This window comes from Fusarium musae, chromosome 10 (assembly GCF_019915245.1).
Source record: "Fusarium musae strain F31 chromosome 10, whole genome shotgun sequence".
Classification (NCBI taxonomy): domain Eukaryota; kingdom Fungi; phylum Ascomycota; class Sordariomycetes; order Hypocreales; family Nectriaceae; genus Fusarium; species Fusarium musae.
In genome coordinates this window covers 1,453,847-1,476,322 of record NC_058396.1, presented here as the reverse complement: position 1 = coordinate 1,476,322, position 22,476 = coordinate 1,453,847, and the positions used below count along the sequence as shown (strand labels likewise).

Sequence of the window (22,476 nt, the reverse complement as noted above, 5' to 3'; positions counted from 1 at the left end):
TTGTGGTAAGCTTGATACGAGTTTATGCCGATCTTTAATGATAGGTAAAGTTCTGCTGATCCTTCAATATCAGGGTACAACACAAGACAATCTCTTGGCTTTGCGATATCGACAAGTTTAACGTGATCTTGTAGTATATAAAAGAGTTATATAATCGGATTCGCCGTGTCCGGAGAGCGACATCGCGATAGTTACAGTCACAGCTGACTCTGGCAGAGAATGGATCACAAATCCGGACAATTCCCTCGCGCCACTAGACTCGGCTGTTTCTGTGGGGTGCTTTTCTTTACGGCCGGAGCCTCCACTTGAGGTGTCACCGTCGCTCGTACGAGACAGGGGTTGACTCGGATCTTCGGCATCTTAGACATGGCTCATGTTTCTCGAAATTTTGCAGAAGCACTCGGAGCACGCCACACGGTCATAGCCATTGGCCACCTCGAGTTGCCCGTTGCTTCGATGCTCCATAGCCATATCCGGGCCGTTACAAAGGTTCCTTACTCTGACGGTCGGATGTTTTACAGCAACGGGCATGGCTTCGGTTGAGGTGTGGCATCTCGTGGCGTAGAATATGGAGTCGACCGTGTTTCCATGACAGAATATTTATTAAACGTCTCCAGATCTTGGTATTTTTATTACTCTTCGTTTACTCCCATCCTCTCCTCCCTTTCATCATCAATCGAACCTCGCCTTGTCCCTTGTTGCATCCGTGACAGTGAAAACTTTTTCGTCTCATCGAGTCTCATTGACGTCGTCTCGTCTGCAACATGGCCCAGAATCACGAGGATTTGGCTGCCGAGTATGTCGCAAACTCTATTCAAGCTTATTTCGTACCCTTGCTAATCTCATGCAATGCAGGCTCCACGAGGAGTTAGGTGAGCGCGTGCCCGCCGAGAAGAAGACTGATCTCGCTGGTGGTTATATCGCCCCTTCTATTGATGAGAAGAAGTCTCTCGACAAGCAGCACTATCCTTCTGATCCTGAGTTCGGTACCACTGCCGATGGCGAGGAGCCCAATGATCATGAGAAGGCGACTCTTCGACGTGTAGGAGAGAACCTCCCTGCTTCAGCTTTCCTCATCGCTGTGGTTGAGTTGACGGAACGATTCACCTACTATGGTGCTCAGGGTCTTTTCCAGAACTACATCTCCAACAGCCCGACAGGCGCAGATGGTGCCAAGGGTCTTGGAATGGGCCATCAGGCTGCTACTGGTCTCAACCTCTTCTTCCAATGGTTCTGCTACGTGACTCCCATTCTCGGTGCCATCATCGCCGATCAGTATCTCGGAAAGTACAGGACCATCTTGGTCTTCTGCGGTTTTTACTGGGTTGGTCTCATCATCCTCTGGACTACATCGCTACCTGTTGCTATGGAACATGGCGCTGGAAAGGCTGGATACATCGTTGCTATTATTGTTATTGGTCTCGGAACCGGTGGTATCAAGTCCAACATTGCGCCTCTCATCGCCGATCAGTACCAGCGACGCAGAATGGCTATTCGAACTGAGAAGAACGGCGAGCGCGTTGTCATCGACCCTGCTATTACCTACCAGCGCATCTACATGATCTTCTATTGGTGCATCAACGTCGGTGCCCTCTCGCTGCTCGCTACCCCCTTCATGGAGAAGTACAAGGGTTTCTGGACCGCCTACCTCATGTGTTTCTGCATGTTCAACGTCGGTATCGTCACTCTGGTCCTCCGCCGAAAGACCTTTGTCAACCGCCCTCCCCAGGGCTCCGTTATCACTGATGCCTTCAAGGCTCTTGGTATGATGATTGCTGCACGCAACACCGATGCCGCCAAGCCCTCGTGGCGCGAGGCCAACGGAAAGACCAAGGTTGTCCCCTGGAACGACCACTTTGTCGACGAGCTTAAGCGTGCTCTCCGCGCCTGCAAGGTCTTCATCTTCTACCCCATCTTCTGGGTTTGCTACGGACAGTTCTCCACCAACTTCGTCACCCAAGCTGGTCAGATGCAAGGTCACGGTGTTCCCAACGATCTGATGCAGAACTTTGATCCCATCTCCATTTTGGTTTTCACGCCTCTCATCGAGAAGGTCTTGTATCCCATCCTTCGCCGAGCTGGTATTGAGCTTCGACCTATTGCCCGAATCACCATCGGTTTCTGGCTCGCTGCTCTCTGCCTTGCCTACGCTGCCATCGTTCAGCACATCATCTACTCTGCTGGACCTTGCTATGAACACCCCGGTGAATGTGCTGCTGGTCAGGACGGTAACACCAAGCTTCCCAATAACGTGCACATCGCCATCCAGACACCCGCCTACATCTTCATCGGTATCTCTGAGATCTTTATTTCCGTCACTGGTCTCGAATACGCCTACACCAAGGCCCCTCCCAGCATGAAGTCCTTCGTGCAGTCCATCTACCTCTTCACCAACGCTTTCGGATCTGCCATCGCCGAGGCACTTGTTTCTGAGGCCAAGGACCCCAACTTTTTGTGGCTCTACACTGGTGTCGGTATCTCTTCTTTCGTCACTGGCTGCATCTTTTATGCTATCTTCCGCCACTATGATGCTCAAGAAGATGCCATGTATGATCTGGACAGAGATGAGCCAACTCTAACCCACAACGGCATTGAGCCCAAGACTGTGGATCACGAGTAATGATTTTTAAAGAATGTATTATAGTTAAATAGTGTCATTGAACGTATTATTTCAAACAATCGTGTGATCTGTGCAGCGCGTAGTTGTGAAGTGCCAAATCCCAAAAAAAGAAAACGTTCGCGTCATTTTGTCACGCGGTGCACGCCCCGTTCGAATCTGGGACCTTCAAAAAAAGCGGGCAGGGGAGGCATCATCGGCTAGCTAAGGGAGGGTACCTATGGGTTAGCAAGTCCTTAACGAGTGTGCCAAATAGCCAAACGGAATGTGTGTTGCCCTGAGGCCAGCCTCGTCTCACCCTGCCCTGGGAAAGTGTTGAACAATTCGGGCTTAAGTAGGGTGAGCAATCAGTCATGGGAACGGACTTGAGGAAAGGATACGACACTGGTCAATGGCCAGGTCAAAGTATCGTTTCCCACCATGCTTCCCGTCAATGTCCAGCCACGCCTGATAGCACATGTTCATTTTTGTTACAACCGGCTCTGCCAAGGTATTTACCACTTCATTACAATCTGTGGCCTCACTCTGCCACAGCTTGACGCATTATCTGCATCAAAATATCAATGCAAGCTCACTTGGCCCTCGTCAGGAACTCCTCCTCAACTTACGCAGGGTCCCCCATTTCCATCTCGCCTCCTTTACTGATCCTTTGCCCGTTGTAGCACACTACGACTGACCCCATATTCAGGAGAGATTTAGCTGCACAGGTCCTGGTTCTCAATCCACGAGGATTTGTCCACGGCTTGGCTTTCCTATGCATGTATTCAAGAAAGATGAATAGGGGTAAGCAGGCAGATGTCTACTCTAAAGAATGGGGCCAATGACTTTCTCCCACCACAACTCGAGATCATAAGCTACCTCTGTGCTTCCATTTTCCTGCTGAACTAATGAAATTCTAGACTACGCCTCAACTTCGCGATTCCGAATTCCCAGAAGGGTTTCCCGACACTCCCATCATATCTTTCATACACATGCGCAAAACAGAAAGCCAAATTCTGCAACAAGACACAGTATCAAGCCTGAGAAGATCATTCTTCTACTCATGCACTTTGGCTCCATATCGAACCTGTGCATCATGGTTGCACCGCAGATGTAGCTGGGGTTCGGTCACAAAACAATCCTCACAACTCTGGCTCGATGAGCATCTGCGATGCCATTGCCCAAGAAGTCAATAAACCATTCGGCAAAAGGGATAAGCCTCAAAACCCGAGAAAGATGATTCGGACCATGAACTCGAACCGATGACCTCAAAAAAACAAAGGGAGGGTGCAGGGAGAGAATTTTAAGATTTTAGGTTCGGAGTTTCGAAGGTTTGTAGGTTTTAGGAGAGATACCACTGCACCACTGCCCTTTGTTGAGGATATACATAGTCAAATTGGCATATAAGGGTAGCTAGGTGGGTGAACATTGAGTTTGAATGTCTCGTGCATGTTGACTGTCACGCAATCACAGGCACTCACGCTCATTCACACCCTTGGCTATAGGAAACAAACAATTTTCTGACTTTACATGATATGGCACTAGCAACCTTTTGAGAGACTAGCGGAATCTACACCACATCTGCCTAAATCCCTTTACGACACAGAACAAAGATTTGGGTTATTGCATCTCCCTGCGCTCGGTTCTGAGAACGAGGAGAACGCGATGACCTTCTGTTGAGTTGTTGATATCTAGACCATGATTAGTAATTGGAGCCGTATGATTTGATGTAAATCCTTGTACCCTGGTGTGGTCGCTCATTCGTCCCTGATTCTTTAGTGTGCCTCAGGATCAAGTCCGCTGCGCTCAACTAAAGCCTGGGCTTCCCCTCCGCATCACCAGTCTTTGAAATCCCCGGCAACGCGCAATCGGATCTAGGGGTCGTCTTTTCAAGCCAACATACCTCCTCTTCCTATCAACAATCTACGGCAGAGATGCTTGACGACACCGCGAATACGGCTACAATTGATGCACTGGGAGCGAGGCATCGCCAAACATTCGTGCAAGCTGTGACGAGAGTAATGGAAACAGAAGTAGCAGAAAGGACTTTTGCGGAGATCATTGATGGGCTTCCTACAATCGACTCCTATCAAGATGTCCACTGGCCGCAGGACGGCCATCCTGCTACTCAACATCTTGAGCTGTGCCCGGATATGATTGAGAAAGCTCGTCAGCTGCGTTCCGACCATCTTCCCACGAGATTGAGGTTCCAACTACAAGTAAGTCCTCTTAATCGGTTCTAAGGCGCGCCTTGCCTGATATTTCATCCCAGTTACTGCGCGCCTTTGAAGAGACCACTATCGATTCACGGCACTTTCACCTACGACTGTTTGAGCTGTTGGCCGTGGCAATTCACCAGATCGCTGTACAATTGTACCAACAAGACGGCCTCAACCATACACACCAAGAATATCAAAAGTGGATAGACTCACCACACGATTCCAGTAAATGGGATGGGTATCGACACCCAACTCCTTTCTGCCACAGCTTCTACGTCGCAGTTGAGCGGCATCCCAACGGTGATGCCGATACCGTTGGGTACTGGGCTGAAGCAAAGATATTCGGTGGGGTCTTCGTCTTTGACCGTGGAGAATCAGAATCAGAGGTAGGATGGACCACAAGCTAGCCAGACATGTGCTAACATTTGGGTAGTGTAATGAGCTGTACCTCCATGCCAGCCGACGAGTAGGCCCCTTTACTTTATTCCCCCTCACAACAGACCAGTTCGAAAGATTCATCAACTTCCTTCTAAGTGATACAGAAGATCCTGCTGCATCGCAAAGTCCCCTCCCGTTTAGAGCGACGTTGGAGAATCGTTGGCGGTGGCATAGTTGGGATGCCATAGCCCGATATCACGTCTTCCGTGACAAGTATGAGCGAACCGTTCAACCAACTAAGCCAACAGGTTGTGTCAAGTCTTCGGTAGACTGGCCAGAGATAGCCGATGAGCTGTATCTGATCGGGGCCATGCACGATTATTGGGATGGCCAGCCGGTAGATATGGACAAGATTCGGGAGGCTTTGGAGCATTTACAACAGGTCACTCCATCTTCGCCAGTCTGGTCAACTAGGAATGCACATACATGGACCAAGAACCTTTTTGAATAGACTTTATACAGCGTCCAGAGACATCCACCGAGGATCAGTTTACCAGTTTCCAGTGAACTGGGGATAGCTTGGGACCTTGGCCTCTCTGTTGGGGTACACGCCGCCCCTTTGCGGCTGCATGCCTTCCCATCTTGCCTTTGCTAATTCTCTTTTCTCCTCCGCAGCACTCTTCTCATAGATTTTCACCTGAATCACTTCTTTCTTCTCTTCATTTACCACACCAACAGGTTGAGTGTCTTCCTTGTCGACAATCTGCCATTCGTCCTCGTTGTATGGGTTGGACGCTGGATTAAACTCAGCAATATGGGCAAAAGGGAGAGATCTCGCGTTTTGGTTTCGTTACCGGCGATCGGCTTTTCGTTGTGATTGTCTGATGACATTGTTGGGCTTTTCAGGTCCAGGATTTTGTGGTCTTAGTTTGTGATATTTGGGTTCTCCTCTAGTCCTTGCGGTTCGATGGAGGTGAAGCCTGAAAGCAGGTGACGTGTCCCAGCAGGCAGACGGTGGCGAGAAGGGTCGTCGCCGCTTTGTTGACTAATCCACAGTGACCTTTATTCAATGCAATGAGACCTTGGCATCGCTGGGCAAAGTGTTTGATATTGAATGGGACATTGTCGTGAATGCACGAAAGCTGTTACGAGTTCAATGAAAAGGAGATCTCATCTCAAGGTGGAAAGGTATGATTGATAGTGAAGCCAACAGTCGTCACTCAAACACTACAAGTCCAGTAACGATTCGGCTGCTCTCTTCCCATTCCCATCAGACTCACGCCCGCCTCGAGAAGCTGCAGCCTTGTATACACTGGCAATCTCACTCTGCCATTTCTCAACATCTGGTCTCACGAACCGACGATCGTAGGTGATCAGACCATTCACCTCGCCTTCAACATCGCTCGTCTGGGTATATACGGCACCACTGCAAGCGAAACGCTGAGTTTGCTCGCGAATATCTCGGAATAAGACGCCGGATCGATAATTATATGAGTCGAGGTTCTCGTTGATTTCGTATGTCTCGGGGATGCTATCGATGGCTTGCTTGACGTTCCAAAGGCTGCAGGAGCGGTTAGTGACGAAGTTGAACACGGAGATTTGAGCTTACTGGTCAATCGAGACGTTGTGACCGATGCCACCGTACTCGCCTGCAATACCGATGCGCTCAGGATCATATGGGGTCTTGGGTTGCGAGTAGAATGGCGTGCCGCATTGAGGTGCTGCATAGTTGTGATTGTCCTAAACCGAGTCAGTGAAGTGTTGAATGAGGTCTTGAAGTGACCTACGTGGAAGTCTCCGAATCCGTGGTCGTTCCATCCGCTGATAGAGTTGATGAGTCTCGACTTGTCAAGCTTCTGCAGCAGCTCAGTCAAGCTCTTCTCAGGAGACCCATCTCGCTGACCCCAGCCCTCGTTGTAGATGACCTACCATGGTTAGCAAGCGAAACATCCTGACTAGTCTCTGTTCATACCCATGTGACGATTGAAGTGTAACTCTTGTGTTGTTTCACAAGAATCTCGAACTGTCGTTGGAACTCGGCTTGCTGCGCGTCGTTGGGCTTGCGGTTGCCGTCTGCAGGCAGACTGGGCATATCTTGGATGACCAGCAGGCCAAGCTCATCGCATGCTTGGTAAAACAGATGAGGCTCATATTTGATCTTCTCTAGTCAGTAAGAGCGACTAAGTTCACAAGGCCATACTGACATGTTTGCGAACCATGTTGAAGCCAAACTTCTTCAGAAGCTTCAAATCGGAGACCATGGCCTCCCTGTTCGGCGGCGTGTACAATCCATCGGGCCAGAAACCCTGGTCGAGAGTTCCAAACTGAAACACAAACTCACCGTTGAGAAGTGGCCGTGTGACGTTCTCAACTTTACCTTTGGATATAGTTCGAAAGCCGGTGTAACTGTGTACCGTGTCTCCGCTGTTAAGTGTTACGGTTATGTTGTAAAGCGTGGGGGAGTCGGGCCACCAAAGTTTCGGCGACTTGGCGGTGAAAGTGAATTCTTCATCGGTCGTTCCTTCGTGGGAGGCCAGTTTCGTACCGTCGCTGGCTTCGATCACCACTTTGGCGGATTTGCCAGACGCTTGAGAAGTGTGGACTGTTGCGGTAACTGGAACAGAATGGTCAGCGGATAAGACACCGGGAACAGGGGATTGCTGACCTTCACCATCTGCACCCGCAGTGAGGTCGAGATCGGTGATGTAGTCTTTCGGAACGGCCTCGAGCCAGACTTGCTGCCAGATACCCGAGCAGGAGCGATAGAAGATGTGACTCGGCCGCAAGGTCTGTTTGCCAATGGGGATAACTTGATCGTCTGTCGGGTCGTTCACAAAGACGAGCCTGGTAAAATGTTAGAGCGCGTTCCAGCCTGGAGGTTCGAACTGGGACTTACAGCTCATTCGACTCACCAAACTTGATGTCCTCCGTCACGTCAACAGTGAAGCGGTCGTAGCCCCCAATGTGCGTCGTCCTTTCTTTCTCATTGACGAATACGGTTGAGTTATAGTCGACGGCCTCAAAGTGAAGTAGAACAGTCTGATTCTTCCAGTCATCCGATACCTCGAATGACCTCTGGTACCAAAACTCGCGCTCGTCGAGGATCTGCAATCCCGACAGGGCGCTCTCGATGCAGGCGGGAACCAGCACCTCGCGATCAAGAGGGCCCCCCTTGGGCGGATTGCTGAGATCACCATGGCCGCTCCATGTCCAAATGCCATTCAGGCTCTGCCAGGCATCGCGCTTGAGCTGCGGCCGCGGATGTTCCGGCCAAGGATTGGTGCCGACCTTGTAAGTCCAGTCGGTATCAAGTGGAGGTTTTTGAACCTCGTACTTTGTCTGCGCAGAAGCGACGTCGAGAAACAGAGAGCAAAGCCCTGCAAAGGGGACATGATTTGACCAGAACATTTTGAAAAGCGATGGTTACGATGAGTGAAATTGCGCATGAGGATGAAGGAGCTTTTGTACTGCCTTAGCATGCCATTCCGTGTTCCCCGCCTGCATACCACGTTGAGTTTGTGTGAACCTTATGACGTCTACATCGTCAGCGCGTAAGGAAGAGCTCCAGGGGATCATCATGTTATTTCCCCTCTTCCCCCGCATCAACGCTGATCATCACACGTTGTTATCCCTACTGCATTAGAAATTCTGCATGATTTTCCTGTATTTTGCTTCCGGCAGGTGGAATAAATCCCAAAGGATGAGGCTTTGCTTGTTTAGCTACCAAAATTAACTTTGCCGATGTGGTATTGGGGTCTCCATCCAGTATTAGCGTGTCTGATCACCATTTTGCAGGAGGCTTTGTGCACACTAGCACATCACAAGGTGCCCGCTGGGGCCTGGCCGTTACAGGGGCACAGATCCTCTGTAACCCAAACACAGCAAGTGCATGAAAGCAAGACAAACGTTACGCCATTTGGCTCCAACAAACAAGGTTACCAACATTCTTATTCCTTGTTACTTTTCAACGCGTTTTCAAACTTCTCATTCAAACTTCTAAGGTACCTTATGATCGGATGCAAAAAGGCTTGGCTTGCTGTACTCGTAGGACAGGCTGCTAAGGTCCAAAGGTCTCCCCTTTTGCTAACGCCTTGTAAGGGCAACTCTTCCAATCGCAAGTATTCTGTTACGTTCCCCTTTAGCCGACAGCACATCTCGATGAGTATAATCAACTGACCTTGTACACGTTGGTTCCCCACCAATTGAAGTTATCCGCGGCACCGGTATAGAAAATGGCGAAGAAGATGACGATGCCAGCGATAGCGACAGAACAATCCAGAGCGGAGCTCAGAACGAAGTTAAATCGATGCCACCAGCTGGTCTTGCGCTTCTTAATAAGAGCGCCAAACAAGAGCCCGAATAAAGCCCAACTGCCATAGTTGACACCTGATGCAGGAGGGATATAGTTCAAGCCGCCCAAGAACAGCGGAACATGAATCTTCTTCAGCCAATTGACATGAGGGAATGCCTTGGTTCGAAGGAGGTATACGACGACAGGGAGAAGAGCTCCGACCAGGAAGAACCAGAGCAAGGGCCTGTAGAGAGCGCCTGGCTCGAAGAAACGACGGGGACCGAGTGCGCCCCAGACCATACTTGTGTTGAAATGAGTTCGTGAAAAGGGACAGGTAAAGCCGTTCGGAGCAAGTTTGGCATTGCAGACGTTGGGGATGTTTCCGAGTGCCCAGTTGAGGACGGACACTTGACCAAGAGTTCCAACGATAAGGCCGACTACTTGGACCAGGAAGAGGCTTCGAGGAGGGATCTGATACGTCAGCTCGAAGTCAGTCGCGTCGAGACAAGGACCACTTACACCGCAATAGATACCGAGCTTCAGGTCTTGAGAGAAAGCAAGGCCCTTGATGCCCGAGATGTAGCCAACGTTGAAGAACCAGATATTGGCCAGGACCTTGCCTTCCCAGATATAACCAGCGATGATGCGACAGAAGATATCGATCTGAATCTTGATGTTGCTAGTGGCATACACCCAAGCGAGCTTCGGAAGTCAGGAGAATGCTTGTGAGTGAAAGCCTAGGTACTCACAGGGATGAAGAAGATAGAGGAAACTACCATGCCGAAAATCACGCCATACCAACGCAGCTGAACGGGGTAGTACTCATAGGTGAAGATACCGATACCCAATGCTACAAGGGCAGCAGTCATGTACCACCAAAGCGGAACTGCATCATATTGTGGCTGCAGTCTGTCACGAGTGGAAGTGTTCTTCGACGTCAACGATTTGCAAGCATCACGGAATTTTCTCACTAAATCCCGGCGCTTCTCGAGAAAGAGCCAGACAAAAAGAGAAGATATGGTAGCAAACGACAGACCGAAAGTGTTGAGCGCATAGGTTACAGGGAGATAGATCTGGGTGAGGACATTAGCATCTCTCATCTCTAGGAGGCGCGGCAGGGCGAGACTTACGTCGGAGTATTGTGCATACAGATCATGATCAAAAGTGAAGCCGTCCTTCTTATTGACAACCTTCGAGACGTTGAAGACTTCTCCGGTGTTATCGAAGATTGAATTGCTTTGTAGCGGTAGATGAGCTGAGAACCAGGTGTTCGAGTAGTAGAGCGCTGGGCTAACAATGTAGATCCAGAAGACAAGAGAGGCGAGAACGTTGAGGATGGCCCAGACCGGGACTACAAGTGGTGATCCGATATAGGCAATTTGACTCCCTGAAGAAACAGCTTGTAAGCGACCGAAGCCTCGAATCATAGAGCGGCGAGCACATACAGTCGAAGGTGAAAGGCAACAACCCCAGTCCACTCTTCATGCCAAACACCTGGTTGACGACAGGGTTCTTGGGGGCGATCCAGCAGATCCACGTAAAGTAACCCAAGGCAGGGAAGATAAAGTCGGGGAACCAGTACCAACAGAAAGAGGCGCAGAAGGCGAGGATAAAGAAGTGGTAACGAGAAATCTTGCTGCAAACAAGTTAGTAAAGCCCGTCCCCGAGAGCGCTGAGAGAAATGCTTACCCAGCGATCACCTCCTTGCGAGGTGTATGCAGGGCCGCGTTGAGAGCCGTGTTTCCGAGCACGCCGGGCCAAACGAGGCTCTTTGGTTCGACAACGACTGATCGCGTCAAGCCAGACAGAGCAAAGCCGAACAGGATTGATGTGAGTGTTGCGAGGATCTCGAAACCCCATCCCGCCTTGAGGCCGTAGAATACCCGCTGTTCGGTGAGGACATCGGCACTCAATCGGGTCAAGAAGCTGAGGTTGGCCAAAATGTAGATAAGCATGTTCTCCTGATCCAAGATTATTAAGTGTATCTTCAAGGATTCTCGGGAGCAAATACCTTGTGGTTGAAGGGTCCAGGGTTCAGGCTATGTCGCTTGCCAAACAAGGTGAAGCCCCAGTCTGGTATCGCATACTCCCATGCCTTGCCGACGGGATAAGCGAGGAACTGGATTGCGGACTGTGAAAGGCTGATGGATGGGAATCTGAGGGTGTACAGAGTGTTTACTCCGCTACCCACAAGACAAAAGGCAATGCCGATTGTCCACATGCGAAGAGTCAGACACGGTAGAGTTGGATCATCATCCTTGAAGCCCACGCCAGCCGCTGACAGGACTTCCTCGACAGATTCGCCTTTGATTCATGAGAATAAGCAATCTGTGAAGGTACAAGTCAGCAACGTACCTGAAGATGTCTCTGGTCGGACCAGACCCTCGTTTGGAGCGGTCACTTCGGCCTCAGCGTGGCCTTTCTCAACAGATGCACTCATGTCGAGGTTTTCGTAGGCAGAGCTCACGACGATCACATCAAAGCAGATCAGATAAGATGAAAATGATTAGAGATTGATTATCTATCTTATAACAAGATCTGCCAAGCCGTCACAACGGCAAAGTCGGTTCGGCAACCTTGGCGAGGACTCCACTGTAAAAGATAGTCATGCTGACATGAGTTAATTCTGTGGCTCTTAGCGTGCCGTATGCCGAGATATCTTAGCGATTCTCGGCACTGAAAATGGCCTCGTCAACTACAGATCATTTCAAGATCCTTGAAATTGTCTGCTGCCCTTCTCAAAACATCTTCGATATCCTTTTGGATGTCACGATGTTCTTATACCAAGCATCACTGATAGGGAGCTCACATTGGCACCAGATTTCATGGTTCTCAGATATTCTCAGCTGTAGCAAGGCTAGTAGCCACTATCACGGTACTCGGCACGTTTGCCGAGAAACTACGCGGCACGTTTGCCGAGAAACTACGCGGCACGTTTGCCGAGAAACTACGCGGCACTGCCTCGAGAAATTTTTACATGGCATGATAACCATCATGAGCCAAGCATTACCAATTGTACGGTCCATCAAATAGAACTAAGCATATCAAATAACCGGTTCTTGGCAAAATGTCTTGCGTTGTATTAGGGCCCTGAAGTTCAGGGATGGTTTATCAATCGACCAGGATCGGCCGTCCACGCGCTCTGGGTCGTGTGGGGAGTGCAACTTATGAAATGTATGTCCCAGCCAACTTGTCGAGTCAGCGAATGCAACCAAGGTTGAAAACTCGACTACATATTGGTCTTTGCTTAGACCAAAACCTTCCTTGTAAACCACTCCACCGAGCTGAATTTAGTGCAACGATATGGCACCACTGATAAAGCAAACCATACAGAATTCAAACAATTAAGCATAGACCCGATATCACAGCTCAACCTCCTCCTCCATACACAAGCTAACTCGATCCGGTTTTGTTCTACGCTGCCGAGATGAGTTTGGGCGACTGAAGAGTCACCTCAGATGTGTCTGCAATCCTCAGTCTCTCTATTCCACGAATCACATCATCTGGGATTTGACTCAAGTGAGAAGGCGGTGGTGAGTTGGATGATGGCGAGCAAGACCGCTTTCGCGACATGGGTTTGAGTTTGGGCCGTTCGCTTATAGACGCGTATCGGGGTGTGTATTCGTCCTCATCCCCGCTAGGAACTGGCTCGTCCTTCAATGGCATCTTCTTGTCCTCGGAGGGGGATTCTGTTTGTCTCCCCGAGGTTGACTTATGCTGGTTTGCTTGGGGTGTCGTCTCTTGTGACACCCTTGTGCTGCTGGGGCCTGCTGCTGATTCTGGTTGTTGGCTGAATATGAATAGGCTCGCCAGCTGCACTTTCTCCAAGGTTTCTGTAAGGGAACTGACTAGTGGTGCGTTCTCGATTCCGTTTCTGTGAGCTACAAACTCAAATAGTACGCCCGAGGACGGGTTGGAATCATGCCTAGGCTGGGATGGCTGATGAGCAGACTCATTTGATGTTGTGTTCTGGGGTGTAGCCTCTTGATGTAACCTCGTTCGATTGGCCATCGTTACTAGGATGCGTACAACTCCCTCACTTGTGAGTAAGGCATCAATTGCATTTGGTGGAGCAGTCAGCACAGTCTTCAGAAGGCTCACGCCGCGCTCAGGGGCCGCTCCCCATGTCAGGGTTTTCGGATCTACCATGAGCCATTGCATCAACCGCTGCGGGAGTGCCGTAACGACTGCTAGTTCTCGTTCTTCCTTGTCAGGTGAAACGTAAATGACGAGCTTGTCCACGGGATGGCTTGCGTCGTTAGAAGGAATAAAAAGCTTTGGGAGTGTGCTCGGAGCAGCGAATCCGTGATGGTGATGCCGCCCAGTGCCCAGGCACCTGGAACCTTTTCCACGCCAAAGCAGCACTTTTTCAGACTGCATGCCTTTGACAGCAAGCACTTCAGCATTTCTCAAGACATTTAGAAGTGCCACTCTGCCTGGTTTTGTTGTCGTTCGGGGGCTGCCGCAATGCATGGCGATTCTAGGTAACATATTAGCTCCGTCCATTAATTCAGGGGTTATGAGACTCACCGAAGAATACCTTCCGCCCTCTCAACCACATCCCATTCAAGCCTCTGTTGTTGTGCAGTTGGACCCCAAATGCACCTGTGGCGGACACGGTTCGACAAATAGCGATCCTCGAAGCCCAGCCATGAGAAAAGTGGATTGAGAATCGCGATCTCCTCGGCAGAAGCATCGAGGAGAGGGAGATCGTTCTTGAAGGTTGCCGCGAACTCCTGGTCATCGGGAATAAAGAACTCTTCCGTGCCAGCAAAGCGATAACTTTTGCCTTTCAACTTTCCAAGAAAAACTCGCCGGGGCAAAAGTTCGTCAGGTTTGATCGATATTTTGGACTTCGTGATCAGGCAGTTGAGAAGGCTGAAAAGGTCTCGCATCTCGAAATCCGGTGTCCCGTCAGACATGCGTGACAAAATGGTTTTGTCTGTTGCTTCTTCGACCCCTAGGAGGCCTACGAAGAGCTCTTTGAGATCTGGATATAGTCTGCTCAACTCGGCCAAGTTTCTGATTTTCATGAGCGGCGACCAAATACATGTGAGCTGGGTTTGCCACTTGATGACACTACCCTGCTGAACAGCGATCATGTTGAACTGTTGGAATAGTCTCCTGTTCCTCCAAGTCAGCAAATTGGCGTGTGGGCATCACGACGTACTAACCGCATGGTGGTTCTCTCTTCCTCAGATAGCTCACACTCATTCAACGCACGATAAAGTTCAGCCACTGATTGAATGGACGTTTGACCAGTCGACTTCTGGAGAGCATTCAGCCCATAAAAGATGCTACACCAGGCCATAGGAAAGTCCGGAATGCCGAGAAACAGTTGATAGAATTCAGTTATCGATAGTGGTTCAGAGGAGCTTGCGTCAGTTTCAGCGGACACGGGCATGAGGACTATCTTCGACCGCACGTAATCTGGCGCATGGAGAAAGCATGAACTGGGCTTTATCCATTTGCCCTTGTGGAGGAGAAGTTCGCCAGCGTTGAAATTGTTCCTGCAAGGTCAGAATATGACAGGGACAACGGTGGAAAAAAAGACTTACCGCTTTTCATCGTCAGATAGATACTTGTAGGGGTAGTGAGGCCCGCCCGGAAATAATTTCTTATACATCGCGCGACGAAGGAGGTAGTTGTAAATCCCGAAGACACGTCCTGGATCTTTGACATTTGTCGGCCATGCTTTCTTGATAGTAAGTAAAAGATCAGTGAGAAACTGATCGCCGAGTTCGTATTGGCAAATCTCCCTGAGGAAGGTCCACGAGGATCGTTCCTCGACTTTGGGTTCCTGAACGTTAAGAATAACAAAACGAAATTGTTCCTCAGGCAAAAGAAACTTAGAACAAATGCTGACGAGGTCTGTTGTACGAAGCCATGCCTCGGAAACAGGATGAAGATGTCCGTCGCAACAAGCGACCTTGACCTGCTTCAGTTGATGCAGCAGCTTAGTCGATTCAAGGACTTGTTGTTTGTTTGTGTCCCAGACGCGATGAAGGTATTTGAGAAACTCATGAGGCTTGTCGTCCGCAAAACGAAGCGCAGCTGGTGAAAGAGACTCTGGGTCATCTTTGTCAATAAGGGGAGGATCCGATTCCAGGGGCTCAGGCATCATGAAAGAGTGTCAGACACGATAACTGAACTTGGGTTGAAATAGGAGTCCAATTGTTGGAAACGCGTCGTGGAAAATTCACGATGCAGCTTTTTGAATAAAAAGTACGAGACCTTCACTGGCTGTATCACTACAGTGCGTATCCGTAAATTGCGCCACTGAACACAACTCCCAAAACGCGCCACCTTATGGCGGGCTCGGGCCGTTATTGAACCAGAAATAGGCCCCTCAACCGCCATGATAAGGCATGAACGCCTGAACGAAAATCGCCGCACGTACAGTGTGAGGATTTTGAGTAAGGCATCCCCGCCTCCATTGATCATATGCGGGTGCGTCGTCTGCAAGCTCAAGAATTTGTTTTTGGAGGACATTCGTCGTTAACTCCGGTATATCAAGGCGATCTACAAAGAAAGACTTGAGATGAGGGTATTGTCGACTGGGGTCGATTTGATTAGGTAGCTTCACGCCATGCGACCAGATAAATTGTCGATGGTATTCCAAAGATCCATGAAAGAAAAAGATATAGGGATGATTTTTGAATTCCTGTCTGTTGTTTACAGTCATTAAACTCGTCGTATTTCCATGTTTTTCTTCCAGGGAATACAGACATCATTCGTTCTCTGTCTCGGCCACACACGTCAAGGTCTTCAAGGCCTTGATATAAGTTGGATGTGTCTCTGCCGATGATCCCTTTAGATACCTTAGTTCGGTAGAGCTTGAGCTCATCCAGAATGACAGTATATGTGGTCACGTCCCCGAAACGAAGAACTTCTTCGTAGAATCTTGCAATCAGGTTCCTCTCTGATGGTGTTGTGTTCCACTCCGCTGGCAGTGGCATCGAGCGCTTCTTCGAGTACATGCCCCTGGGGCCATAGCGAAATGGAATATCAGGGTTACTCCATCCTTGTGGCTGGAGGAGGAGCGAACCTTTCGTGAAATTATACCTATTTTCACCATCGGTTAACTTCCAGAAGCGCATATACGATCAATATTGGCCATACCTGAGGTAATTTGCGACCTTCTTTTCACCTTCGTTACCGTCCACGGCTTCCTGATAAATCTCATAGAGCAACAGATATAACTTCTTGACTCGCTGCGGGGAGGCAACCTTGTACCTAGAATTAAGTGGCTCGGAGGCTGCAGAGGGGGCCATTTTCGGTCAAACAATGCATATAACAGTCCAGGAGACGCGCATACATAGAAATTAATTTGAGCATCGTGGACGAAATCAATAGTCTCTTATCTCGCCGACGCATTCAATTGACAGCGTATCAGGTTGCTGAACATTGACATCTCAATGAACTGAAGACAAGCGAGAGTGTTTAGGTTAGGCCGGTTCAGTCCAACGAGTAGAATAAAACGCTGGCAAAGCGATTAATTGTGAGCAGTGAAATGAAAAACAGGTGAAAGAAAAGCCAGAGGTTTGGTTAATCTGTTTTAAAGTTCAAGAGGCTGGTGCGCTTTTACGTGAATTGCATCGTATTGTTCATCTCGGACTCAAAGAATGTTGCAAGTTTTTCACAATTGCTACCAACGCCAAAAGATAGAAACAACATAAACAATCGTGATCAATCATCTTCCCAGCCCAGCTGTAGAATCCCTGATCTTAGTCAAACTTGCTCTCCTGGAATGTGCTTCGCATCGGCATCTCAGAGTCATAGCTGCCAGCCTCCTTCTTCATGTGCCGATCAAAGCTCTGCGTCGACATCTGAACCTTCTCAAACCAAGTCCTGTCGAGAACAGGAGCCGCAGGAGGGCTCTGGCCACGGGATCGAGCTGCCTCGGCTTGGTTGGCGTAGTTGTGAATGGCAAGACTGGAGGCGATCTGGAACGCGCTTCGGATTTGTCGACCGTTCCAGCATCCAGTTGAGCGGGCGAGTTCCTCGTAGTGCTTGGCGGCAAAGTCGATGATCTCGTTCTCTTTGATGACGAGGGCCGGTTCTCCAGTCATGCGGTGGCGCTCGGCCTCGATCTGCTTGAGTTTGCCGATGTTAAGGCGGAAGATGTCGCGTGTCTGAGTCTTGTCTAGAGGAGGGTAGTACAGGGAGAGGTGAATACGAGACTTGAAGGCCTCGTCGATTGTGCCGACTCGGTTGGTAGTCAGGAACAGAAGACCGTTGTAGTACTCAAGAACGCGGAGGAAGACTGACACAAGAGCGTTACGCTTCATGTCCTGCTTGGATCGCTGAGTGAGGAACACGTCCGCCTCGTCGAGCAGAAGAACACAGTCCCAGAGATGAGCGAGGCGGAAGACGTTCTTCAGAGAAGACTCAACCTCATGAGGTGTAAGACCGAGGTCACCACAAGTGATGACAAACAGCGGCTTGCGGTTCTCCATAGCGACAGCCTCTGCAGTAGCGGTCTTTCCGACACCAGGAACGCCATGCAGAAGCACAACGAGACCGCGACCCTTGCCCTGGATCAGATCCTGGCTAGGTCCCTCAGTCGCGGCATCGGCATACTTGCGCTCAAGAACCTTTCGCTGGAAATGCGACATGACAAGTCCGCGCACGACATCCTTGTAGTCGCTCTGAATGCGGAGGTTCTCAAAGACACCAGGCTCGCGTCGCACGGGCTTAAGAACGTTGAGATCAATTGGCAAGAACCGACGCTCACGAAGAGCGTAGGCAAACATGCGCTTGGGAAGAAGAACAAGGTCCTCGTCGCGAAGCTCCAAAGCCTTGGGGTTGGTCTCAAAGGTGCGGCTGCCCTTGACGCGGAGGCGGAGGAAAGCGTCAACGGCAAGGTTGTCCCTTCGCTGACGGGCCTCAACACCATCGGCGTGCTGGATGATCTCGTTCTGGGAGTAGGCTAGGTTCTGGCGGGTACCGTTGAACCAATGCTGGATAGGCATCTCGTCGTCTTTGATCTCGCACCGTGAAGACTTGTTGATCGTGAGCTGATGGAATCGCGGGCGCCAGTCAGGCATCTTCTGGTAAGCCTCTGTAAGGTCGACAATAACGTCGCTCTCAACGAACTCAGGATGTCGCATCTTCTCATAGTCCTCGTTGTCGAGGATCTCCTCTTCGGGCTCGGTGCGGTGAGAAGGAGGGTTTCTGGTCAGAGTCCAGGCGCTGTATTGCTGGTGGCGATCATCCAAGTAGTTGATGAACTTGCGGCCCTGGTCTTGCATTGAGCTGAGAAGCTGCTTATAATCGTGGCGGTATCGGATGGGGAAGGCCTCGAGGGAGTCAATTGATCGCTCTCCAATGAACGACTCAATCTCAAACTTGCGTCGGACAGCGCCAAAGGTGTTTCCATCGTGATCGATGTAATAAGCGGAGATCTTGAACTTGGAGTTCTCGTCGATCTGTTGCTCGTCTGCGAAGAAGTCCCAGCCGGAGGTGGGATATGATGTCTCGGGCTCGGGGCTTCGGACCTTGTAGACGCGCCAGATTTCGTGATAGCGGCCGCCGGTCTCACCAGATGCAGGCATGTAAATGAGGTCGCCGACGCGGAAGAGCGACCAGAGATCGTCGAACTTGACGCGGTCGGCGGTAGAGCCCTCGAAGCGGTTGTAAAAAGGAAGGACTTCCTTGTCGACAAAGTCAACGTAGCATCGCATATCGCGGAGCGCCTCGGGACTGTCCATTAGATTGTCGTAGTCTTCATCGGCGTCGGAGTCGACTGACTCGATGCTCGAAGCCTCAGATGTTTGAGAAGCGACATCATCGCCATCTTCAGCTGTCTCCTCCCCGTCAACAACAACCTCTGCCTCAGTCTCTTCAGCGACGTCGACAACCTCAGAGCTTTCGCTACCAATGTCCTCAAAGTCAGCCCACTTGTCCTCAAGAGTCGCAAGAATTTCTCGCATCTTGGGTTTGGAAGTGAACCAGAGTCTTGAAGGGTCGCATAAATGTTCGGGGAGACGATCGCTTCTCGGTGTCGTTCATAAGAGCTGTCAAGTGGCCCAAGATAGGTTGGGACTGGATGCGAATGCGCTGGATCTCTGAGTCTGAAGACGGTTGACCATCCTTCTCGCGACGAGCCTTCTCATAGGCATCAGTCTTGCGATGAGGCGTCTCAATGACACCACCGCCAGGGTAGTACATGTACTTCTGACGAAGACGAGCCATCTCCTCACGTCGACGAAGACCATGCTCACGACGGATCTGAGCCTGGGTACCAGTACCCGACATCAGAACGTCAATGGCATAATCAGGCTCATCGATGTCTTGGAATCTGTTCTTGAAGTTCTCAAAGTTGACCTTTCGGACTTCGGGAATCTTGGGGCGCCATTTGGCAGCAGTTCGGCGTCGGTCAGCGAGGATGCGCTCGCGTCGCTCTGCCTCTTGCTTGAGAGCCATGTATTCGAGGTCATTCTCTTTGTGATTGCGTGTATTGCGCGTGTTGTTTGTTGTGTTGCGACGGCCGCCACGCTTGGCCCTTGTTTGTGCGGTACGCGCCATTGTGATTGTGAATGAGAGATGATTGGAGTTGGTGTGAATGGAGATGATGAGATGGTGTTGAGGCCTGGAGATGAATGTGTCTTATAGCAAAATGCACATTGCAAAGGCCTCTGACCTAATCAGGCAGCTCACGCATGCCTGCACGCATTGACATCGTGAATTCGATACGACGATTGATTGACAAGATATGCGTTGCCGGGCTGAGTCACTTCCCGTGCCGTGTCGCACAGAAACCCCCTGTACTCCGTAGGACCACAGGCAGCAATGCCGCTGAGGGTCGTGGCGAAGCGCCCAAAGCGTCGCATGGGTGTCAGAAAAGGAGGGGCTCACCTTCATACAAACTCGCCGTTTACAGATCCAGACTTTTTGTCATCTCCCCGTCTCCGCTAAAAGGGCCTCCCGCCAGCTCAGTCTCACCTCAGCGATCCCCCGCTAACGAGCCAATGGATCCTGAGATAGTGTTCGAGGATTCACAGCTAACAGATCCCTCAAGGCAGCAATCGGGTGGCTTGGAATTCGGTGTATCGTATTCACGACCAAGGAGCCTATCAAGCCGTCAGATAATTGAAAAGTCCCACGGCTCATCGAATGTGATAAGCATGCAGTCATTGCAGGCCGGTTTCACCAGTCTTGAAGGAGCAATTTTGTTGTGAGCGGAGGTAAAGTCCTACTTCATTGAACGGCACTTCGGGTACCAGCATGCAAGCCCTTGCCCTCCCTGCCTCCCATATTTTACATGTGAGATCTCGGCAATTACCAGCCGTGGCATGCATCTTCTGCTTGATGGCCCAGAAACGCACAGTAACTCCATCTTGAAGAGTGATTGGCGCCTTATTGAGTTCACAATTCAAAAGAGCCCAGGGCTGTCTGGGCGACTGGGAGATATAGACAAGTACCTTGGAATTGGCGGACGGTGAATAAAGAAGCTGTTGCAATTTTATTCAATGTACCTTGTTCTATAGTCCAAGGACTTGTCCTAATTGGTGGTCGGAAAGTTACTCAAGCGACCGCCATCGACGACTATAACTGTGCCGTTACAATATCCACCCGCCCGAGATGCAAGATATAGGAAAGTTCCCGACATATCCTTCTCGTCTCCCATTCTTCGAAGTGGCGCCATTGATGTCGGCACGGCACCAGGCTGTCCTGACTCATCGGTATACATCTTGACGATCGGCTCTGACATTTCGCTTGGGAATACTGGGAACTGTTAGAATCCCACTTTGCCATTGACATATGAGTCTACTCACATCCAGGAGCAATACAATTGGCTCTGATGTTCCACTGAGGAAGGGCAACGGCAAGCTGCCTGGCTGCCAGAACAGCTCCAGCCTTGGACTGTCCGTATGCCCAACCGCCAGGAGCTTTCTTGTTGAATGCGGCGATGGAGCTGGTAACAATGACTTGCGAAGTCTGCTCGACATTACCCTTCTCGTTGCCCTTCTTCAGAAGTGGGAGGAAAGCCATGCTCGTGAACCAGACAGAAGCGGTATTGATGGCGAACGTATTGACATAGTCGCCGAAATCAGTGTCAAAGTTGGACTTGGCCCATTCTTCCAGAGTCGTTTCAGGAGTGAGTGGCTTGACTTGAGGTCCTCCAATACCGGAGTTGCACACCAATAGGTTGACGTACCCAGTGTCCTTCTCAATCTGAGAAACCATGTTCTGCAGATCTGACTTGGAGGTGACGTCGCACTGGACCCCAACGACCTTGTCGCCCAATGAGCTGGTGACTTCATCCAGCTTTTCCTTCCTTCTACCAGCGATGTAGACCTTTGCGGCACCATTTTGGAGTAATGCCTTGACGAACATGAGGCCGATGCCTGTAATACGATCAGTTGTGAATCCGTGCTCTGAGGGGTTGACTGACCTGAGCCTCCGCCTGTCACGACCGCGACAAGGCCATTGAGGCTGAAGAGTGAACCGGTGCTGAGTTGTTCTGAAGACATTGTCGCTATGTGATTCGAAAATGGGTTCACTAGAGAGCTGGGTTGTTAGTCGGGGATCTCGAAAGTTGAGGCAATTCATTGATCATCGAGCCCCGCTTACGCAGTCAAGCTGTCATGTCGTCGTTATCAATTCAACCCCGCTCTTATCTCAAACAACACCTACAGTTTCTTATTATCACGCCGCGTGCAGTATTCTAGTCTTATTAAATGTTTCTTTTGACCCCGGGTTCTAATTCCAATTTATATGACTTCCATCAGGGAGTTCAACCTCCGCGTAGGTGAGAATGGCAGTCATAGCCACGGTTCGGTTCGGCCGAGACCCCCACTAACTAGATCGCTTACAATTCCGAGACTCGAATTTACTGCCGCCTGAAACGTATGCCAGGAAGGGAAGCATACTTGCTACTAATAGTTAGGTCTTGTATAGGATTTTGACTAATGTTATCATGAAAGAAAAGACAGGGCTCAAACAAACCGGTATCAGTGGCAGGAGCGCAGCGAGGTTTGTTGCGG

At 50.2% G+C, this 22,476-nt stretch overlaps 8 protein-coding genes across 8 annotated transcripts; 2 read left to right on the top strand and 6 right to left on the bottom strand.

The window, feature by feature from the left end:
* Positions 1-764: 764 nt before the first annotated feature.
* On the top strand, positions 765-2,620 carry J7337_012676 (uncharacterized protein; the record flags this gene model as incomplete). The annotated part of the gene is made up of 2 exons (XM_044830184.1): positions 765-796; positions 856-2,620. The coding sequence occupies 2 exons, from the start codon at positions 765-767 to the stop codon at positions 2,618-2,620; spliced, it is 1,797 nt and encodes a 598-aa protein (XP_044675100.1).
* A 1,910-nt stretch (positions 2,621-4,530) lies between these two features.
* On the top strand, positions 4,531-5,704 carry J7337_012675 (uncharacterized protein; the record flags this gene model as incomplete). Its single annotated transcript, XM_044830183.1, has 3 exons — positions 4,531-4,815; positions 4,869-5,201; positions 5,249-5,704. 3 exons carry the CDS (start codon positions 4,531-4,533, stop codon positions 5,702-5,704), a joined length of 1,074 nt encoding a protein of 357 aa, XP_044675099.1.
* A 39-nt stretch (positions 5,705-5,743) lies between these two features.
* On the bottom strand, positions 5,744-6,084 carry J7337_012674 (uncharacterized protein; the record flags this gene model as incomplete). Its single annotated transcript, XM_044830182.1, has 2 exons — positions 5,744-5,988; positions 6,048-6,084. The coding sequence occupies 2 exons, from the start codon at positions 6,082-6,084 to the stop codon at positions 5,744-5,746; spliced, it is 282 nt and encodes a 93-aa protein (XP_044675098.1).
* Positions 6,085-6,420: 336 nt separating this feature from the next.
* J7337_012673 (uncharacterized protein) lies at positions 6,421-8,601 on the bottom strand (the record flags this gene model as incomplete). Its single annotated transcript, XM_044830181.1, has 6 exons — positions 6,421-6,754; positions 6,803-6,933; positions 6,981-7,118; positions 7,166-7,354; positions 7,398-8,037; positions 8,090-8,601. 6 exons carry the CDS (start codon positions 8,599-8,601, stop codon positions 6,421-6,423), a joined length of 1,944 nt encoding a protein of 647 aa, XP_044675097.1.
* Positions 8,602-9,361: 760 nt separating this feature from the next.
* J7337_012672 (uncharacterized protein) lies at positions 9,362-11,924 on the bottom strand (the record flags this gene model as incomplete). Its single annotated transcript, XM_044830180.1, has 7 exons — positions 9,362-10,186; positions 10,234-10,557; positions 10,615-10,835; positions 10,930-11,120; positions 11,174-11,445; positions 11,496-11,788; positions 11,840-11,924. The coding sequence occupies 7 exons, from the start codon at positions 11,922-11,924 to the stop codon at positions 9,362-9,364; spliced, it is 2,211 nt and encodes a 736-aa protein (XP_044675096.1).
* Positions 11,925-12,898: 974 nt separating this feature from the next.
* J7337_012671 (uncharacterized protein) lies at positions 12,899-15,605 on the bottom strand (the record flags this gene model as incomplete). Its single annotated transcript, XM_044830179.1, has 4 exons — positions 12,899-13,964; positions 14,015-14,592; positions 14,655-14,994; positions 15,043-15,605. 4 exons carry the CDS (start codon positions 15,603-15,605, stop codon positions 12,899-12,901), a joined length of 2,547 nt encoding a protein of 848 aa, XP_044675095.1.
* A 1,606-nt stretch (positions 15,606-17,211) lies between these two features.
* J7337_012670 (uncharacterized protein) lies at positions 17,212-20,014 on the bottom strand (the record flags this gene model as incomplete). Its single annotated transcript, XM_044830178.1, is given in 2 exon segments — positions 17,212-19,419; positions 19,439-20,014. The coding sequence occupies 2 exon segments, from the start codon at positions 20,012-20,014 to the stop codon at positions 17,212-17,214; spliced, it is 2,784 nt and encodes a 927-aa protein (XP_044675094.1).
* A 976-nt stretch (positions 20,015-20,990) lies between these two features.
* On the bottom strand, positions 20,991-21,963 carry J7337_012669 (uncharacterized protein; the record flags this gene model as incomplete). Its single annotated transcript, XM_044830177.1, has 3 exons — positions 20,991-21,214; positions 21,265-21,837; positions 21,885-21,963. The coding sequence occupies 3 exons, from the start codon at positions 21,961-21,963 to the stop codon at positions 20,991-20,993; spliced, it is 876 nt and encodes a 291-aa protein (XP_044675093.1).
* Between the last annotated feature and the right edge of the window lie 513 nt (positions 21,964-22,476).